The sequence below is a fragment of the Pocillopora verrucosa genome, chromosome 7, assembly GCF_036669915.1.
Source record: "Pocillopora verrucosa isolate sample1 chromosome 7, ASM3666991v2, whole genome shotgun sequence".
Classification (NCBI taxonomy): domain Eukaryota; kingdom Metazoa; phylum Cnidaria; class Anthozoa; order Scleractinia; family Pocilloporidae; genus Pocillopora; species Pocillopora verrucosa.
The window spans coordinates 10,191,332-10,211,754 of NC_089318.1; the positions used below are offsets into that span (position 1 = coordinate 10,191,332).

At 39.3% G+C, this 20,423-nt stretch overlaps 2 protein-coding genes and 2 pseudogenes across 2 annotated transcripts; 3 read left to right on the forward strand and 1 right to left on the reverse strand.

Moving 5' to 3' along the window:
- Positions 1–2,440, forward strand: LOC131770725 (uncharacterized skeletal organic matrix protein 5-like). The gene is made up of 4 exons (XM_059086440.2): positions 1–876; positions 1,015–1,063; positions 1,183–1,318; positions 1,747–2,440. The coding sequence occupies exons 1-4, from the start codon at positions 732–734 to the stop codon at positions 2,269–2,271; spliced, it is 855 nt and encodes a 284-aa protein (XP_058942423.2). The 5' UTR covers positions 1–731; the 3' UTR covers positions 2,272–2,440.
- A 665-nt stretch (positions 2,441–3,105) lies between these two features.
- LOC136282491 (uncharacterized) lies at positions 3,106–4,227 on the forward strand (annotated as a pseudogene).
- Positions 4,228–7,067: 2,840 nt separating this feature from the next.
- Positions 7,068–7,757, reverse strand: LOC131792444 (putative nuclease HARBI1). Its single transcript, XM_059109809.2, has one exon. The coding sequence runs from the start codon at positions 7,755–7,757 to the stop codon at positions 7,068–7,070; it is 690 nt and encodes a 229-aa protein (XP_058965792.2).
- An 11,407-nt stretch (positions 7,758–19,164) lies between these two features.
- Positions 19,165–20,406, forward strand: LOC131770719 (uncharacterized protein KIAA1958-like; annotated as a pseudogene).
- Positions 20,407–20,423: the final 17 nt, after the last annotated feature.

Below are 20,423 nucleotides of genomic sequence, written 5' to 3' on the forward strand. Positions count from 1 at the left end.
ATCTTATAGGGTATATATTCTTTACCGATTTCTTGATAGTTAATATTCAGGGTGCGAGTAAATTTTTTCGTTAGAGAAACGTGTGTATCTATGGCTATTTTGCTTTCACTTTAACAACGAAATTCTGATTTAATTCTATTTGTGGATATCCCGCGCGGAAAGGTCGTTGAACCCTCGTTTTAAGCATTGCAAAACACATCACGTATCCTATTCTTTATATATTGTACTACTGCAATTAATTAAGTTATTTGACTCTTAAGAGTGATCATTGTGAACATATCTACGTGTACATATATGAAGCGCAGTGAACTTGAGTTAAGTACTGAAGGAAGCTTGTAGTTTGAGAAAGTCGTGACAATGGTGATGTTGATTTAAAAAAAAAATATTGAACTTGCCAAGTGTCGTAATTGTTATGAAAATTGTGATATGTCCCCTATAACGAATGTCCGTATCTATGGTTATTGTATCTTATTCCTCAAACTCGATAACCTGTTTTTCTTGCTATGCTTAATCAATAACACCATGAAACACGTCTTGAACAGAAATTGATTGAGATTTGAAATCTCCTACAGGGGATTAAAGAAACTTATGAATTTAATAGGGAGAAGATTAAGTGAATCTTTCATGACACCTGAATGCTTTAAAAAGAGTGAAGACTGTGCTAGCTTTTCATAGTGCGCTCTCGCGATAACCTTTGTCGAACGTTTGAAATTCTTATATCAACGGCAGTCATGAAATTTGGCGGAGTTCTTGTTCTCGTTTGCCTAACTATTTTTGCAAATGCAGGCAGAAAATTTTGCAGGGAAGCAGACCAGAAGCTAGAAGATCTCGTCAACAAGATTGAAGAGCTGGACTGTTCAGATCTGGGTTCTACAGGTTCAAAAGCGTTTTAGCTTCTTTTTTCTATACGCCCAGCCATCTAGCTCTTTAAACCGCTCTTTAGAAATAGTATACGCCTTTAATATGTGCGTTTAAAAAAACCTTTACTGGTTTCTTTTTTGTAATTTTGCTCAGGTTGTGAGCCAGGACCAAAGTCGTGCAAAGAAATCTACGACAAAGACAAGTAAGTAGCAGAAATTATATGTTAGAATGAACAATTTTCTCCCCTTGCTAACGTAACCGATCAAGTTATAAAAAAGTTAAACCATTTAAAACCATGTGAGTTTCGACGTCGTTTTGTAGGCCAAGCGAAAACAAGGCATACATGCTCCAAATGGATTCTGGAGAGCTGCCTGTTTACTGTAACATGGATGGCGTTGGTCTTGGTGAATGTGGGAGTGGTGGATGGACGCTGGTTATGAAGATTGACGGGACAAAGGTACCTTTGATTTAAATGAATCGAAACATCGTGACTTGAATCAACTGAAATTAAAACATATTTGTGTGCTGATCTCAAAGTAGGAAAAAACATGTCGCCAAATTAAAAAAAAAAATTCATTCGACGCAGCGATGATGGAGAGACCGGTTGAATATGATTTCATCGTGTTTGGTGTTAGATTCTTGAAAGATTGACGATTGAGACTCGCAGCTGTGTTAATATTTATTTCAGAACGATTTATTTCCTTTCATTGCGGCAGTTTTTATAAGGATTTAAGATAGAGGAAATTTCCTGACTGTCTAAAATTAAAGAGATATAAAAGGCAGACACCAATTTTGATTGTTTTACCGAGTGAGAACACAAGTCTTTCGATACATCATTCACATATTCTCACCATTAATTTTGGCTGTTTGCATGACATTTTGAAGCGAACGTTCCATTACGACTCACCTTTCTGGACCAACAAAAAGGAGTACGGCATTCCAGAAGGAGAAACTGGCTTGGACGATAACGAGTCCAAGCTACCCACCTACTGGAATACACCCTTCACCAAGATCTGTCTCATAATGAAAATAAAGGGACAGCCCACGACCAGGTTCCTTGTTCTGAACGAGAAGGCGAGGTCGCTGTATGCCCTCATTGGGGATGACAAGTACCGCAAAACCAAAGTGAGTCGTGGAGCGTGGAAGAAACTGATTGGCCCTGAGGCTTCCCTACAGCTCTTCTGCTACAGAGAGGGATTCAATGTTGTTGGCGATAACAAGAGTTTTTCGAAGGCAAGAATTGGCTATGTGGCCGATCAAGAAAACGATTGCCTTAGCTTCGATTCCAGAATTGGGTTCGGCACCGGGGGACACCAGGATGATTCCAACACATGTGGCAATGAGGCTACAAACTCTGCGGATAACGGAGATAAACACATTAAGGCAATGGGGTATATCTTGGTTCAGTGAAAAGATCATAGTCTCAACTGAACACATTCCAAATAAAAAAATGGCTTAAGGGGAGGTAAACATACCAAACTAAAAAGGTACAAGGAACTTTGCAGGTCTACTGCAACGTTTCAAATGTACGCAAACTTAAATCATGGAAAGTCTTCTCACTACTGTCATAAAGATTGAAATAAACGAGGGTTTAGATCAAATTTTTTGTGTTCACTGATGTTTTTAAGCGGTGATACATTGACCATCCTCTCCGTACTATTTTGTTCCGCCAAACTGATTAAAAAATAAATTTTTGTTATTAAGTCTTTTGAAAAATAAATTCCATTTAAAACCATCAACAATTATGGAAGTTTTTTTTATGAGGATCACTATATCCACATGCAACTATTGAATGCAACATCTATTCAATATATCCCTGCAAGTTAACAGAAAGTTTGGTTGGCAATGGAATTGAAAAATTCCATATCACTGATACAAATCGGATAACATGCACTCTTTCTGGAATGCTACAGTCAAATAAGTTTATTTTTTTCACGTCTTCTAGCAATTATTAACTTGAGTGCGGTTTATAGAGAATAACTAATAGGAACGTTTACGTTAAAGGTAAACAACTAAGTATCATTACTAACATTTATCAAAAAACAAATAAAGCATTAACTAACCACTCAAAAGCCACCCTTAAGGCGATATTTACTTGTCTGTCCGAAAACTTCAATTTCAGTTTTAGTTTAATGATTGATTTTTTTTTTCATGCAGCTGAAAATATGAAAGGAAGCACTAGTGAAATTTATCCTATCTAAAATCATTCGAAGTCTAATACCCCGTTCACACCAAAGCTTAAACATGTTTAAATCTTGTTTTACTAAACTGGTTTTATTAAACTACCTGTTCACACCGCGGGTGCGTGTAGCCAAACATGTTTAAAACCGTGTTTAATAAAACTACCTAAATGAGGTTGTTTAACTTTCGTGTTTAACTAAACACATTAAAGATGGCGGTTGCCAAAAAAACCCGCGGAAGGAATTAGGAAAACCAGGAAACGTTATTGTTACTACAGAAGTGGGGGGACGAAAATATACAAATGAAGTTAATATCTTGTACCAGAAAGAGGCCTATATGGCAAGAAATAAGTGATTTTATTCGAGCGGCAGGCTACGAAGACCGTGATGAAGATGCCTGCAAAACAAGAGTACACACATTAGTAAGTGCGTATCGCTCCTACAAAGACGAATGTGATAAGACCGGAAACGGGACTCCAAAGAGGAAGCCGGCGTTTTTCGACGAAGTCGATGAATTTCTCTCAAAAAAAACCATGTACCAAACCGAAGGTTGTGGTAAATTCTTCAAAAATTATCATTGAGGCGGACAACGAAGAAGAAGACAATGAAAAAATTAAGAACGATGAACCAAACGAAGAGTTGCCTTCCTTCAGGGGCGGCACCAGCGTCGGCAGCAGCAACAAAACAGCCGGCAAATTTCCTCAACCAAACAAGGGTGAATGTTTGACAGGTGAGCTTTGAAAGCTTTCGCTGATTGGAGGGTCAAACAATAAGCCAAGAAAATATTTCAATATCGGCGCCTACGTTGTCTGTAATCTCTAACAAAATTTCTTGATAATTTTACTTCCAAGATGAGTGGAGTTGAACAAAAATATTGAGATAAGTATTGGCTCAAACTTTAACTTCTGCCTTTAAAGATTTCTTGTATTCCTTCACAGAAAGAACAACAGATGCTGGCAAGCCATTTTTCAAACCCGCTACGAAGAAGCGGAAGGTGTCAACGACGGATGCCTTAACACAAATTGACAAGGCGTTCGAGGCATTTGTTTCCTATCAACAAGCTGCTGATAGGAGTTTTCTTGCCGCAAAGGAGGCTTGTGAAAGACGAGAAGAAGAAAGGGAGGAGAGAAGAAGGAAGGAAGACCAGGATTTTCTGCTGAAATTGGCGCAGGTACTTCGAAAATAAAAAGTACGTGTCTTCAACAATTTAATTTGCGATCGTACCTGCGACAGTTTCAGTTGGTTTAGTTTTCGGCTTTATTTATGCTGTAAGTTGAACGATGTTTCACGAAATCTAATGGCCGATTCCCAGTCGTTGGAGAAGGTGCAAGAAAAAAAAGAAAACTATATTGAACTTACCGATTAGATCATTGATGTTGACATGCTCTGATTAACTTTTCTTTACTTGAACTAATTGTCTTCTATAGTTGTCTTCAATTGAATATGCTTTTTTTTTTTCTTTGAGGAAATAAAAATCGTTTTTTTCCTTTAAGTGTTATTTTTAATTTTCCGGCAGAGCCTAGTTGTTCAGAGGCCGATTAACACTAACCCAGGGTTAAATTTTGATTCAGCTTCTTCATTTCTTTATTCAGGAGTCTTTTTTGGGATAATTTTCTCTATTCCTTTTAGACCATCTAATCATCAAATTTTAGACAAAAAAAAAAAGAAAATGGATTCCTTTTTAAATTTTCATATTTGAAATCAAATTTCACACTAACCCTGGGTTAAGTTAAGCCACCTTTGAACGGCCTGGCCCAGAGTATTTAAAAAATGCTCCAGAAAATTAATGAAATAAATGAATATTTTTGTGCACAGTGGTTAGGATCTTTTGGAAAAATTGATTTAATATTTGAAATAAAGTTTTGATCCACCTTTAAAATGATGAAATTTGTTTCTGAGGTTCCATCAGTTGTTCAGAGAGAGGGGGTCATATGAATGATGTATTTTTAAGTCTCCTTGATAAATTTACAACAGAGAGCTCTGTGTGTTTGTTTGCTTAATTACTCTTTCTTGTAAGGGACTAACCAAAAAATTGTGGTGTATAATTACACAGTCACTTGCAATGGAACAAGAGCAAAAAGTTAGTGAATTAAATTAGTTTTGCTGACATTAATGCCAGCTGAGGCCATGTCACTGAGTGAGTAGATCTCCTTGCTATTCGAACTGAACACTTCGATCGAAAAGCTGAGATTGTCCCCCTCCTTCTTTATGCCTACATCTAATACTCAGAGAGGAAGATGCAAGTCTTGCACTCAAATTAGTATTTTATGTGAACATGTAGTATGCATGGCTAAATTGGCATATGTCACACCATGGGTTTCAAACTACTCCCTAATTTTTTAGCATAATTTCAGTGCTAATATGTTTATTTCACATGTGAAATGGCAAACTTGCAATGACTGCATCTTTAATTGTTCTCAGATGGTGTCCAGGTTTTGAAATGTTCAAAAAAAATGTGGGGGTTTCAAAGAATACCACAGACAATCAAAGTTTGCCATCAGTAATTTTAATTTACACAATTGACAATTTACTTTTCAAATCTCATTTATACAACTGTAATTACAAATGGAACACTGCTTGACCCTCTTAGAGGAGTGTCCTTCAAAAGACCTTGACTCTCCCATTATTTATGAAACTATTTGCACTGTATACAATAAAGCTTAAAGGGAGAAATTATTCATATAAACGACTTTTTTGAGCTAGAGATGCAAACTCTTTGATGGATTATTTGCCTGTGAGAGATGCTTATGTTGAACACTCATGTTCAAGTGATGCATGTGACAATGAATATTTATATTAAGACTCTTTTAATTGCATCTCTTATTGCAACAGCATTTGTGCTCTGCCTTTGGTTTGGATCACCTGGAAAAACTCCAGCATGAATGTGAATATCATTGAGCCATTGGTCATCAAAAGACTAGTTTCGCATCTCACAATAATTATGTAAAACACAACACGCTGCGATGACATTGCAGGCATTTTCAACTTTTAAGTCCAGTCTCTTCCCAATGCTTCTGAACCTTCCCTTCAATCGACCAAAGGCATTTTCAACAACTACTCTAGTCGTGCTGTGTTTTATGTTTGTGAAAACAGGGTTTTGCCTTCACAAATGAACGGACGGACGGGGACAACTCTTAAAAACTCTTTCTGGGTAAAGGCTTTCCTTGGGGGCACTCGCTGGCTGCGGGAAGGTAACCAGAATCTATTACGGCTGCTGACTATCCTTGAGAGAATGACTAACAACAACAGGGTTGGTTCCAACGTAGATTTATTCTGCAAGCTCTACTACAATTTTGACCAGAACGGACCTGGCCAGGGCTGGTTCGACCCTGCTCTTCTTTCTCTTCTCTTCTCCTCTCTTCTCCTCTCTTCTCTCTCCTCTTTTCTCCTCTCTTCTCCTCCTTCTCTTCCCTTAAGCTTTACAGAACAGTCCTATTTAAGCCTAACGTACATGGATAACGTAATGCCATGAATAATCTAAAGGAATCATGTAATCTACTATACTATTGGCTAAGCAGGAATTTCGCCTTTTACAACACTAATTACTTTTAAAGAGTTCCGGTGGATAACAGTTACACAAAAGGACATGACAGGTGGCTGTTACAGTTTAACACTAATAACAACTGTTTACGGGTGACTGAAGGAGAACTGGTAGTGTTTACGCTTTGCTGAACTAAGCTTTCTACGTTGAATACTGTATTTTTTAAGCGCAAGCATGAAAGAACTCGATAACTAAAAATCCTATCGTTACATGTTGAAACTGCGTTCCTCCGGGGTCAGATTTCCACAATCAATATATGGTTTCATCAGCCAATTGCTGAGAGCATAAGCTGAGTCACCTAATATCAGGGGAGGAACTTGTACACCAGATATCATCACCGACATGTCGAGCGGAAGAAAAGCTCTGGCACAACACAAGGCAAACAATGAAGAGTTCTTGAAGACACGTGCGTCGTGTACTTTACCCGGCCATCCAACACATATATCAAGAAATAGATAATTACAATCTACTAGCCCCTGAAGGATTTATGAGTGGAATCCCTTCCTGCTAACATAATCATCTGGACTTTGCCGAGGTCCAATGACTGGGACATGGCAACCATCGACTGCTGCAACCACCTGGGGAAAACCCGCGCGACTTTTAAAACCTTCAATTTTTTCTTGGACTTCATGTTGATTTTGGGGAACGTTTATATAATTGGGAAGAAGAACGTTCACTATCACCTCGCATACCTGTCGCACAATACCACAAACAGTGGATTTTCCGACACCAAATAGATTTCCGATCGTTCGAAAGTGAGCCGTGTCCGCAAGCCAATATAATGTTATGGCAACTCGATGACGCACTGTAATGGCTTTCCTGTAATTGGTGTCCCTTTTAGAGATATGTGGCGAAAGTTCTCGGCAAAGGCGATTAAATGCTTCTTTAGACATGCGAAAATTCTCATTCCAGTCCTTTTCTTCCCAATCTTGGCAAGTCTCTTCCCAAAATATCTGCGACCGGGGTTTTAGCCAAATACGGCGAACAGGAAGATGTTGGAGAAGAAATCGAAGCAAAAAACGGAAAAACAATGATGAAACGAGACGTCTCCGACGGACATAGCGATTAAACCGTCTCTCTGCGTTTCTCTGTCGGTTTTGTGTAATTCTGAGGTTTTCCCTCAGCCGTGACTGCGTCAACAACAGCAGGATATTGTGATTTAAACTGACCGCCATTTTTATTGCGTCTTTAATTTTGTTGGCAACAATTAATATCAAAACGAGGCTGCGTAATACCTAACCCAGTCTGCAGTGTGAACGGTTCTTGAGCAACACATGTTTTATAAAACCATGTTTAAAAAAACTACGTTTAATGAAACTTGTTTAAATTGGTGTGAACAGGGCATAAGTCTAACACCATTTCGCAATGCAGAAGTATAATGACTATGATGAGAAATAAAGAACTTTTGTACAAAGAAAACATCTCGGTGAATTCTTTTAAGAGGTTGGTCAACTTATCAAACCAAAGGGCGGAGAGTCTAACAATCGGGACTTCGCGTAATATGATATATATTTTTTTAATTTAAACGACTTCTTTATTGAATATTCAATGTCACCGAGTGAAAATAACACTCAGCCGCAGTTTTCGACTATCTTCCGTCCTTGAATAAAAATACTTTTTTGGAGTCTATTAAAAATGATGGAATACTCAGTGTTTTTCTAAAATTAGATAAAAGTAACCGCAAAAAAGTGAGAATCTTGTAATCAGTTCTCAGATGCACCGTTAGCGCTTTCATTCACCTTATTCTTTTTATTAGAACTCGTTAATATGCAAACGAACAGTTCCCCATTTATTCGAGGCTGAAACAAACCATCCTTCAATTAAAAGTTAAGTAAAAACGTATGGGAGAGCTGCTTCTTGTAACACCGCTACCCAATGAAATTTGAAAACACGTTTTTTGGCAGGAGGCCGTCCTAAAAAGTTACCATGATACTCCGGCCTTTAAGCAGAAGCACAGCCCTAATAAGGCTGATGAGCTATGTAGGCTTTTTTTAACAGCATATTAGAATTCAGGGTGCGTGCAAGAGAATTGATGACCGAATTCAGAAGCAAAGATGTTCAAGGGGTCATAATTAAACGACAATAATCACTTGGAGAAATAGAAAGTCAGCCTCCGAACATAATAATTAATAATAATTCGTCTATAGCGAAGTGAATATTGTTGAATAATCTTCGAGATGAAATCGTGGGGATTATTTACAATGTTCACTGAGCCTGAGACGAACAATCGCTTTAATATAATTAGTCAGGTGCTTTCTACTTCTGTTTTTAATTCTGTCAAAAATAAAAAAACATTGCGCACATTTTGCTATAACTGTATTGATTACTCATATCAAGATCAAACAGGCAGTTTTAGGTGAGTTATTTAATCAAATCAGCAAAACCTTCACATATTACTTTTGAAAATTGTTCCGCCAGTATTTTTTGTGGTCTTCGCGATTAAATTTTTTACGGCGTTCATAACTTCCCCGAAAACATTGACAAAACGAGGGGCAGCCATTTTAAAATTCAGCGCCCCCACAATAATCACTTCGCGCGATGTGACGAGATATGACACAATACTCGACCAATCAAAGCGCGCACGTCTCTATAGTTAATCACCTAAGCAATTTTACCAAACCATACCAACATATTATAATAATATAATATGTTGACGAAATTTACAGCTCTGCAATTTCAGGTTACAATGTGAACATTATGATATTCTTTGGTGAGTGTTACAGTACAGACATATGAATTGCGTATGGGACAGGCTCAAACCAAGCGAACGGGTAAATTGACAGTGTCAACATGTCACCTCCAAGACAGAGCTTCCTAGCCACGGGCCGAGGTGAATGGGCCGCTAGCAGCTCCAGCTACTGGAGTTTGGTATTGAACATTCCAATTACGTGGAGTACAGCTACAGGAATAAACTTATGCACCAACATGGCTACGGTTTTCATATTTCGAATAGGCTGGAAATTGTCATCAGTTTTTAAAAGAGAATGTAAATTGTTAATAATCTCTTGTTCCTTGATAAGCTTGATTAGTGCTGAATACCGGTCTCTTCAATTATCTGCTGTGATTGACAAGAAACTCATGTTTTGCCGTGATTAGGCAGTTTCATCTTACAAAGTTCTCGGTCTGACCCTGTGTGACACCCTGAAGTGGAACGATAATACCAACGATATCGTCTCCAAAGCGTCCAAGCGTCTGCACATTCTTAGGGTCTTGAAGCGCGCTGGGGTCCCTCCGGCGGACCTTGTCACCATCTATAGCGCCTTGGTTCGCTCTGTCCTAGAATACTCTTCCGTTGTCTGGGCTACCTGCCTTCCTCACTTCCTCATTGACCAGCTAGAAGCTATCCAAAAGAGGGCTCTGCGAATCGTATATCCTGACCTCCACTATCAACAGGCTCTTGCGCAAGCCAACATTACCAGTTTAGAGGATAGACGCGCCCACCTGTGTCTCAAAGTGTGGCACAATATCAAAAATAACCCGACCTACCAGCTGCACCGTCTCCTCCCTCCCGTGCGATCCGAATGCCACTCTCACCATATTAGGAACAGTAGCAGTTCTAGCCGTTTTCAGTATAGAACAAAACGCTTTGGTTCTAGTTTTTTCCCAACAATGGCGAAAATCAACTAATCAATAGGAGTCTGGTTATTTTTATTATAGTATTTTATCCATATCCGAATTGTAAATAACTTATAAATAGCCTGTAATCCCAGTCCCTTCGAAACAAATGTAACTTTATTTCTTGTATCATGTAGGCACACTGTAATTCATAGTTTTTATGCCACTGTGTGTATTTTAATAAACCATTATTATTATATTATGATTATTGAAAGACCATTTGCTAATCCCATTACGTTTTTACATATCACCTTTTATTGCGCAGTCCAAAATTCACTTCAAGTTTTAAAAAAGTTAAGAGGGAGGGGGAGGCTTAATTTTTGTTTCGGGGAAACGTCTAAATGATACAGAAAGGAAAGAAAGACCGTTTTTTTTAAACAAATTTTCTCTTTTATTTGCATCTTATCTCTTTGAAGGCGCATTGAGGTCCGCAGAATGAGTCCAGATTTATCCTAAACATTTCATCAACAATGAAACAGCTTGATTAAAACGAGTTAATATCGGAGCAACAACCTTTGAGCCGTCCATCTTCATGACCAGCGTCCACCCCCCACCTCCACAGTCACCGAGACCATGACCATTCATGTTGCAGTAGACCTGGCTTAATTTCCCGTCCAACTTGAGCTTATATGCCTTGTTTTCCATTGACCTGTAAGTTAATGAAGAAGGAGTATGGTTTTGGTCATTGACCCCTAAGAGGGACTAGCATCTAATTTCTCTTTACAACATCACCCCTGAATCACATATTAAGATTATAAAGTGAAGAAAAAAATCTCCAACAGAAGAAGCTCTTGATTGGTATCTTGGGAAATGTATGGAAAACAGTACAGAGAACTCGCAAACTGATGTTAGGGTGTAAAGGGTTAGAAATTGAATCTTCTCGTTTTCCCATATCACTTTTCTCTTAAGAGAGGATGTCAGCATCCATCGAACAAATTTGAAATATTGTGGCAAGTCGCCCAAAATTCGTTTTGTCTCCTACTTTCATATTTTGTAGGCCAATATGTCCTAATAAAAGTGGTGTAGTTTTTTGTGAAAATATGTTTTCGTTTTCGAGAAATGATTTTTTTCGTTCGACCGAATATGCAAATTTTTACCCTGAATATTACCCGAGTTGTGTGACCTCATGTAACGAATTTTACTTGACCTCCGATATTTCTGTCAACATAATCCTTTGTTTTATCATCTAAACTTAAGCCCCTGCATTTGTTGAAGCTGGCAAAGAAATATTTATTTTTTGGTGAATATTTTTGTCCGACATACTTTTTCTATGTCGAAAAGTAGCCTCAAAACAAAGACAGTTTTAACAATGGCCGATATGTCAGAGTCTACTGAGCTTCTACCTTTAAAAGAAAAAAGGATGGTTATATAGTTACTGAAAAAATTGCTTTGTGTATTTGCGTTGTTCTATCGTGAGACGAACTCAAATTCCGGCAAAATTTACTTGCTGGCGACTATGAAATATACGTGGTGTGCCTACTTGTAAAATTTGTAAAAAATCTAAAATCTAAAATATTTGTAAAAAAATCTAACATAACACTCTTACCATGTTTATTCATGATTTCAGTAGCTGTTTCAATGATCAAGTTATGCTCTACCACATTTTAGCCAGATTTAATTTGCAGTTTATAAATCTTCTCCACATTATTATATTAGTTGCATGACAAGCGTGACACATAAATTAAAAGATGAATCAACCTCCGAGATAACCCAGAGATGGGTTTTTTCCCCCCTCTTTGCATATCTATAAAAACCTTCCAAGAATTACTGTATTCAGAAAACTAAAATGTCCAGATCCATTAATAATTCCTTTTCCGGGGGAAGTCAAAGAATGTTTACAAAAGTCAATCGATTGACAAGCTACATGCTGATTTAGCTAACTGATATGTTGTATAAGCGTCTCATCTCACATGCTAACAAGGAGATTAGCTGTTCATATAAATCGTTCGCTGGTGGGACTTTTGGGTATAGTTATCGAGAAGACCGACGTTGCATATCTCAGGTCGTTCCCTTGCGTAGTTGTAAAAAAGACATTTCAAGTTACTTGCAGAGATCTTCTCAGTTGATCTTATTTTGTCGCGAGCCGGCATCTTCGAGACGCCAAAAGATATGGATAATTTTACAATTCGCCACATTCATAGATCAAATCTCGGTACCGGTATTGGGTGGAGTCGTAGTTCCATTAGTAGATGTAGAGTACCTTAAGAAGTGTACGGCCATGGTAAAGGTAGGGTTAAGTCGATTCCAGAAGCCTATTGGGGAATTGGCAAGCGTGTACCACAGATAGTATGCAAGAGGTCTGGAAAATTCATATAACTTGGCTACTTACCACCTTGTGCAAAATTACGCGTCCTGTCAGACTTAGGCCTACATTGGGAATTGGTCAATGGACTACCAAAAATCCAGACAGAGACGGAGTTTTCTATTCTAATGTCTGAGCATTTTGTAGGCTTCCCACCGTCTGGCGGGACGCGTAATTAAGCTCAGTGGTAAGGGGCCCTTACGTACTAGCTACAAGACGCTGACGAAACTTTTTCCTCTTCACCGAAAATCACATTAAAATTTGTCCTTGCTAAATTTCAAGTGTGCTGCACTTATCAGCACCCCCGTGGAATCCCTGCACATAAGAGGGCGAGGATGTGCGCCGGAATTTCGAAAAACGACCTCTATAAAATTATAGAAGGTACCTGAGTCTTATCCGTGTGAGAGTGGCAAAAACTGATGTCTACCCCTAAAAAGTACCAATTTAAACACAAAAAATTGAAAGATCCCAAAAATAAGAATTCCTTTATCGATGTCCTCCAGAGGCTCAAGTCAGATCATTAAAATCGACCTAGTAATGCTTATTTCAGGTATTTTATGGAGCGAAAAACACCCTAAAAGGTATCAGCTAGGTCTCTGGTAGTCCACTAAAGTTTGAGACACTGTAAAAAGTACCAGATCACTGATTTTGACCCCTGCAAGGTACGGCAAGCATCCTCACCCACTTCCTGAGTAATACATATAGATCCAAATTCTTTCATCACATAAAAAGTTGTAGGACCTGATAGCATCTTAGGGACGGACCATTAGATTTTTGGGGGCGGGTGTGTTGAGGGGGGGTGTTGGGGGGTGTTGGGGAGGGGGTGTGGGGTGTTGGGCAATGACCCCCGAAAAAATCGAGCACAGCCTTAATGGAAGAAAACACATTGTGCAATTAGCATAAGTCCCCCCCCCCACCCCCCTCCCCGCATCAAAAATCGAATGGTCTGTCCCTAAGATATCTTTTACATTATTCCAAAATGAATTTCATACCGCGTTTACATGGAAGATAATTTAGCTTGTAAAAACAAGTATTTATGTCCTTTTTCTATGCTGCCCTCGCTCCTAAAGAGGATTCATACAGATATAATTGTCGTCGTCCAGAATAAGTGTTTCGTTCTAAAAGGAAAACCCAATAAACTCATTCAGAAATGACTCGTTTCGAATAATTTAGCTCTGGTATCATGTGGCAACCGGGATGAACTCATTCCAATATCATGTAAAAGGCCCCTCAGAGTTTTTATTCCCAGAGCGTCACGCTTTGCTCTCCTGCCAAATACAATATAAATTTTAATAGCGTTGAAGCAAAAACCAGCTTTGAACTGCTACGCTGCTACTGAAACAGACCACTGTAGAGCATACACATTAAGTCACCCAGGTGACCAAGATTACGCGATACACTGTGACCATAACCCCGATGACAGGTGTGATAGATGCTCTCAGCTTGCTTCCGTTGGTGGTGACATCGAAGAAGTTCTAGAAACAGCCCAGTGTTCAGTTGAAACCAAAGACGAATTGGTCTTTTTGAAATTTAGAAAAAGTCAGACTGATTGGTTTGGCAAGCGAGGAATCCCGTGGCATATTGCAGTCACGATCAGAAGAGGAGTTGAGGGACAAATGGAAATAATGACGTTTGTCCACCTATTTGATAGCTGCAACCAAGACAGCAGCAGCGTTCTTGTCATACTATGTTTTCCGTCAATTGAAAGGAGTTAAAGTCCATTTATCTCAGGCAAGACAACACTGGCTGTTATCACTGTGCGTTAACCATCGTTACAGCCAGGCAAGAAGCCGAGGTAAATCGTCTATGTCCTGCCAAGATGGATTTCTCTAATTCAAGGGGGAAAGGGCTCGTGTAATCGGAAAGCGGCGACCACACGATAGTCCATCTGAATTCAGGGCGTGATATTGAAACGGCTTCTCAGATGTTTGAAGCGATTAACTCATTTGGTGGCGTATTTGGAGTGAAGGCCATGCTCTGCAGTCCTCCATCGTCCACAGTCAGAACGTCAGTAAAATGGGAAGGTGTCAGCTTTGTCAACAACGTCCAGTACAGCGGGGACTGTCTGAAAATCTGGAGAGCCTACAACATTGGCTCGGGTATAGTTCTTTCCTGGAGTAAATTTGATCGTCTCTCTAAAGATGAAGTTCCCGTCTCTTCTATCCTGCACAAGTTACACCCAATCAGACTTTGTTACCGTCAAGTCGAGAAGAGTCAAGAAGACTCCTGATTTAGAAGAAGAAGACGTAGATAATGGTGCAGACGGGCCCAGCAATGCCTCTAAAACTCCGTTTGCCTGCCTTGAAGAGGAGTGCATTAAATCATACAAAAGATATTTCTCTCTTTTGAAACACATGGAATGTGGCAGGCACAAGCTTTCTCTTGAATGTGAAACGCTTTATGATCGCGCTTTGTTGGGGTATGCGTCAAGGCTAGAACACGGAACGACTGCAGCACCTGAACTAGGGAAAGCAGAATTTTTCCCAAATTTTTCAGCCCCATCTCTCCCAATGGGATGGGCGCCGAAATGTTCTCGCATCCGGAGTATTCGGTCTACTGTGAAACAGGAAGAGTACTTAGACGCTAAATTTTAAATCAGAGAGCGGTCAGGCCAAAAAGAAGATCCCGCAGGTTTTCAGCAAAGGATGCCACTAGTGCGCGGCTATTTCAAAGCACCGAATTTCTAACTGCACAGCAGATTGCTGGCTATTTCTCCCGTCTAGCTGCAAAGAGAAATACTGACGAAATAAATACGCAGGAAAATGAAGACGAAGACCGCCAGTTTGGAACATGAAACCCATCTGCAACAGATGAGAGAGAAAGTTGTGACCAATGTTTCAATTCAGAACGCCCATCCAATCTTGTACGACGCATATAACATCTGCGAACTTGTGGAACAGTCCAAACTTTCAACATTTTCTATCTGCATGCTCCGGGAAATTTGTTCCTCATTTGGACTAGACACATCAAACATTACATTAAAGCAAAGAAAGCAGCCCTAAATTGACACTCTCACAGACCTTGTAAAGGGTTGCAAATGCCACACTAACAACATCAATCGTCGTCTCAGATAGTGTACAAATGAAACTGTTCATCTGAAACATACGGCACTATGGGGTGCATCCAACTAGCATATTTTGTACAAAGGGTGAAGCACTCGTTTAAAGTTCAACGAAATTATGTATGCATATAAGCTGCTTAGGTTGGAGGGAAAAACCCGTAAGATATCAGAGTGCGGAAAATTCAAGTCTACGTTCTATATAGTTTCCTGATTTTCTTTCTAGGACCAGTAGTCCAGAACGGTGTTTTAGGGTTAAATGCCTCATAGCACTCTTACATACGCTAAAAAAGTATCACATCAGTTTATTTTCTTTCACAGTATATTATCATCAATTAGTTAATTAATTAATTGTCAAGTATTTCTAAATGCTGTGCGCGGATGGTGCTGTGTATTGATTCCCTTCCACTTGTTTGCTTGGTGCTTTTAATTTCGTGTTATTGTATTTTGTACTTTTTTTCAACAAATTTTCGCAGAATTTAATTTGTTATTGGCCCGTCCTCCCCCTTTACATCGACTAAAGAGAAGATTAAGCAAATATTTCTTCTTAAAAGCGGGACAATGAAGAAGGAGTGTTCTCTCACAACTGAAACATTCTTTTTTTGCTGCACTTTAGAAATGAAATAAGCATACAGAGAACTGCAAGCAAAAGCATAAATATTAGCGTAAGTAGAATACTTTGTAAAACTCTTAAAATAAAAACAAAGGCAAGTAAATTGATTGAAATATCTTGATCTCCGCAGAGTGTACCAACATTATTTTTTCCTTTGAAAGCTTTTTGGTTATTTGTATTTATTTATATCTTTATTTTATCTTGTTTGCACGTATTGCATGCCATTAAAAGAGATGTTATGCTCACGTGATTTTTTACGCGACCTTGTGGTAATAAAAACAAAGGCAAGTAAATAGATTGAAATATCTTGATCTCCGCACAGTGTACCTACAATAGTAAAGGAATAAAGGGGTAAGTTTCTAAAGAAACTGTGGTGCTGCGTCGGTGCGAGAGTATAGCATAAGGGTTAGGGTTAACAACTGGGTTGAAAACGTAAATTAGCCACCGTAAAGGGTAAAAAAGCTGACGTTTCGAGCGTTAGCCCTTCGTCAGAGCGACGCTTCGCTCTGACGAAGGGCTAACGCTCGAAACGTCAGCTTTTTTACCCTTTACGGTGGCTAATTTATGTTTTCAACCCAGTTGTTAACACTAAATTACCTGCCAGATCTGAACAGTCCAGCTCTTCAATCTTGTTGGCGAGATCTTCTAGCTTCTGGTCTGCTTCCCTGCAACATTTTCTGCCTGCATTTGCAAAAATAGTTAGACAAACGAGAACAAGAACTCCGCCAAATTTCATGACTGCCGTTGATATAAGAATTTCAAACGTTCGACAAAGGTTATCGCGAGAGCGAACTATGAAAAGCTAGCACAGTCTTCACTCTTTATAAAGCATTCAGGTGTCATGAAAGATTCACTTAATCTTCTCCCTATTAAATTCATAAGTTTCTTTAATCCCCTGTAGGAGATTTCAAATCTCGATCAATTTCTGTTCAAGACGTGTTTCATGGTGTTATTGATTAAGCATAACAAGAAAAACAGGTTATCGAGCTTGAGGAATAAGATACAACAAGCATAGATACGGACATTCGTTATAGGGGACATATCACAATTTTCATAACAATTACGACACTTGGCAAGTTCAATATTTTTTTTTAAAATCAACATCACCATTGTCACGACTTTCTCAAACTACAAGCTTCCTTCAGTACTTAACTCAAGTTTACTGCGCTTCATATATGTACACGTAGATATGTTCACAATGATCACTCTTAAGAGTCAAATAACTTAATTATTATATACTCAACAAAATATCGCGTTTCTGATTGGTCAATGATGAATGCATAATTAACAAATAGAGAAGCCTTGACTGTGCTCTGTTCTGTTATAAAGCACGCAGGAAGCGGCTAGAGCACGAAAGAAGTGTAGGGAGAAACACGAGACGTAGTCGAGTGTGTCTTCCCACTTCTTGAGTGCCCTAGCCGCTTCCTAAGTGCTTTATAACAGAACAGAGCACAGTCAAGGCTTCTCTATTTGTTTTATAATAAAGAATCCGTTAAATTACCCAAGCATTACTTTCAATTTTCAAAACAAACTTTATTTCCAAAGCGAACAACAATGTCGTCAGCATGCTCTATACTCTTGTAAAGCACGCTACAATAAGCCAATCAGAATCCTTGTTAGAATCGTTCAAATAATCTGATTGGCTGTACAAGACTAAAGCTGTCAAAAGTGTCAAACCATCAAAGTTCAAAAACCATCAAAGTTCACATTCTACGATAGTTTACAAACTAAAATAGTTCGGCAAGTCGAATTTAACACTTTTACCTGAAGTTTTTAAGTCTCCAATACAGAATCTCGAAGTGAAATGTTCAGTGAAATTCAGCCGAATTATGGCTCATAAAAACACGCGAGTTTTTTCCACATGACAAGGTAGAAAACAAGCTGTTCAAGGCGAGTGTTTTTTGAATGAAAGACAGCCGAATTCACAGGAACATGAAGATCGCTCGTGATGACAGCGCCGCAAAACTCGGCTGCAGTGACTGATGTGAATTGCCACTCAACGTATCGGAAATGATATCAGAGCAAGCTCTTATTTTTTCACTCGAAGGGCGGCCGATGTAGTTTCTGAGGCTTGCTTTCCTGTGATGACCGGAGATCGCCATGATGAGCGAGCCGCGATGAACTTAGCATGATCATATTCCCTCAGACACCGTTATGATTAGTATGAATTTTAACAATTCTGCCAGTTTGGTTATATTTTTCATCATTTCTGTTTTGTTCTGTTTTGTTTTTGAACACTGAACTTTATATACTATACGAGTGTTAGCTGTGTTTGATTTTTATTACCGTAGGTAAGCTTGCAATTTAACTGAGCGTGAAAATCTTTAAAACTCGGAATGTTTATTTTGTTTTTCCTTTGAGGATTTTCTTATCTGCTCACGTTTTAATAACATAAATTACGGCGCCTGGTATGTTTACAAACCTTTGTTTGATTCTTCTGTTGCTACTTGCCGGCTCGCTTCAGTTCCGAAATTTCACTTTCAATTATCGGGAAAAAGCTAAAAAGAAGTCCCGGAAAAGGTCGAACATAGTACAATTGGTAGATGGCGTGACAGCTTTAGCTCAGTTCTATGCTCTATACTCTCATAGAGCACGCTCTTTCAACCAATGACAGCGCGCGTTATATCCGAACTTTATTATAAATAGGTTACAGAGTGCAATAGAGGTTATAGAGTGCAATACGGAGAAGTTGCCATGGAAACACCAGGGAAGCGCCAAATTTGAACACCAAATTATAAAAAAATGGCTGACAGCCGGTTTGCTTTGTCAAACCAAAACATCGTTGAGCAACTTAAAGAAAATGCGAAAAACAAAAACACGTTGAAAGCTACACAGACCTGGTTAAATGTCTGGCAAACATGGGCGAATCAACGAAAAGTAAACCCAGAAATGGGAGAATACGAGCACGAACAACTCGATAAAATGTTGCAAATCTTCTACACAGAAATACGCACAAAAGACGGGTGTGAGTACGAACCTGAGAGTTTAAAATCCATGCTGGCAGCCCTCGACCGCTATTTAAAAGAGCATGACTACAAGTACTCTATTATACGATACCGAGAGTTTCACCAGTCGAAGTTGGTACTCGAAGGAAAAGTGAAGTGTCTCCGTCAACAAGGAAAAGGCAAGAGACCCAACGCCGCGAACGCACTGACAGCCGAAGAAGAAAAAATGCTATGGAGTGAACAAAGTCTCGGCGACTGCAGTCCAAGAGTTCTTTCCCAGACGATGTGGTGGATCTTGACTCAACATTTTGGCCTGAGGGGAAGACAGGAACACCATTCAATGGAGGTCGAGGACTTCAGTTTTTGTGTGGACGACAGCGGCACAGAGTACGTCACATTTAAAGAAAATCCTACAAAGACGAGGCGGGGGGACTGAACACAAAACATCGTAGTGTTCTGCCAAAAATGTTCGCTACTGGCGGTCAGAGATGTCCTGTTGAGTTACTGAAGCAATACCTCAGTAGGCGTCCTCAAGAGCTGCGCGACAAAGGTCCTTTTTACCTTGCCATAATCGAAAATCCCAAAACAAATGTTTGGTACAAGAAGCAGCGGCTCGGCGTAAACAGCATCGACAATATGATGAAGAGCGTCGTGAAGAACACAGCTCTGGAAACAAGCTAGAAGAAATTGACTAACCACACCGCAAGGAAGACAGTTGTGAAGAAACTCAGAGCAGCAAGCGTCGAGAGGCAGTCGATAATCCAGGTGACCGGCCATGCAAGTGAAAAGTCTCTTAACGACTACGATGAAGGTAGCGAGAAGGAACAGCGACAGCTTTCAAACATTATCAGCAATGCTCCACAGTCAGCAGCCTCCAGCAGTTTTCCTGGTCTACCAATGTGGTCTTCTCCTGCAACGACTTCAACGTGTGAACAGGTGAAAACAAGCGGCCATGCTTTCACTGTGATCAACTTTCACAACTGTCAAGTCACATTTAACGTGATTCAGGGGCAATGCAGTTCACCAAAGTCTACAAGTCAGAATGTTATTCCCTGAGGCCGATTGAGATCAAACATTTGAAAACAGTTTAGCGGGCTTAAGTACTCTTGCCGCTTTTAATAACTGAAATTTAGCTTTTGAGTTCGGCTTGTAATATTTTCTGAGAAACTTTCAAGAACTTCACGCTTGATTTACCTGTCACAACATTACATTTTTGATTGGTTCAAATAAAACATGTGAGCATTTTGGAACCCATTGAAGTGTTTTTTGTAGTACGTAAGGCGTGCAGAGTAGCGCGATGGAGTAATT